This window comes from Phaethon lepturus, unplaced genomic scaffold (assembly GCF_000687285.1).
Source record: "Phaethon lepturus isolate BGI_N335 unplaced genomic scaffold, ASM68728v1 scaffold34046, whole genome shotgun sequence".
Classification (NCBI taxonomy): Eukaryota; Metazoa; Chordata; class Aves; order Phaethontiformes; family Phaethontidae; genus Phaethon; species Phaethon lepturus.
In genome coordinates this window covers 1-1,298 of record NW_010546137.1, presented here as the reverse complement: position 1 = coordinate 1,298, position 1,298 = coordinate 1, and the positions used below count along the sequence as shown (strand labels likewise).

Genomic DNA, 1,298 nt, shown 5'->3' with positions numbered 1-1,298 from the left:
ATCCTTCTCCCTGCTCAGACCAGACATGAGAAAGTCTCTTCCACCACAGGCTTCAGAAGAGGAGGGAATGAAATGAAAAAGAAGTTGCTTTAGCCCTTTCCTTCTTCTCTGTTTTCCTCTACGTTTTTCTCAGGACACCTCCTCAAACACAGCCTTAACTTCCTCCTCATTCCCTGTTCTTTGCTTTCCCATCTTTTTGTTGTTTTGAGGACTGCACTTCATAAGTCCTGAGAATCAGGCGATTAGATACACATTTCTGCAAAGGCCTCTTCCAGGTTTACAGACATAGAAAGGGGCCTTACTCCTCTGAAAGGCTGAAGGAGGCTGCCACAAGTGGCCCAGCACTTGCTCCCGTCCTGAGATTTCTGTACCTTACCAGGCAGAGCAGAAGAAAGGTCCTGCAGAGAAACAAAATGTTGCCGGTAGGCAGTTAAAATCAAGACAGAGAGCTGCACAAACATCGGCTGAAGCTACAGGCTCCACCTATACCCCACAAATGGCTTTTATCCTCAACTCTCACTACCTCATTTCAAAAGGAGGTTCATTTGTGATACAACAGCTGGAGAGTTGTGGGCTCCTGGGCAACATCTTTTAGCTGACCTTTGAGTCACTGCCGTTCAGAGTCCTTCTTCATGATATCGTATGTGGCAGGGCAGAAGTGGGAATGCAGCTGAGCCAGCAAAGCCTGGGATGTGATCTCTAGCCTTGTCCCTTGGCTCTTCTTGTTCCATACATGCACTGCATAAGTGTTATTAAAGAGGTGGTGAAGCTCCGAGGAGCTGACCACTTCAAAGTATTTCTTCCAGTCCTGCCACCGAATGGGATAAAAAGCCTCACGGGGCAGAGCGCTCACTCCTTTGCAGCTCGTACTGCTCCGAAGACTCCTGATGGAGCACCATTTCTTGAAGACACGTGTTAGGAGCTGTGGGCCCTGGTGCCCCCAGATCCAGCTGTTGTAGTTATCCACAAAGTCCTTCATGCAAAGCTCCATGAACTTGTGCTTGGGTTTAAAGGACAGAAAGGCCCCATTCAGCACATACTTGGACTGGGTACCGAGCACATTGGTGAGATTCTTCAAGTTCTTAAGCACAATGAAGTCTGTGTCCAGGTAGATGCCACCAAATTTCCACATGATGGCAATTCTGCAGGCATCAGACAGGACGGGTAAGAAATAAGGCTCCCAGCGCTGCTGAGCCTGCAAGTACCACTTTGCCAGGGGCGTTCCTGAGAAAAGCTCTGGCAAGTCCAGGGGCCGGATTTCCACATTGGGGAAGCAGCTCAGCAACGAGAAGCCCCAG

General features: G+C 49.2%; 1 protein-coding gene across 1 annotated transcript; it reads right to left on the bottom strand.

Annotated features, from left to right (window-relative positions):
- Nucleotides 1-607: 607 nt before the first annotated feature.
- Nucleotides 608-1,294, bottom strand: LOC104614123 (lactosylceramide 4-alpha-galactosyltransferase-like; the record flags this gene model as incomplete). Its single annotated transcript, XM_010289202.1, has 1 exon — nt 608-1,294. A coding segment is annotated over one exon (687 nt), but the record flags the coding sequence as incomplete, so codon positions are not given.
- Nucleotides 1,295-1,298: the final 4 nt, after the last annotated feature.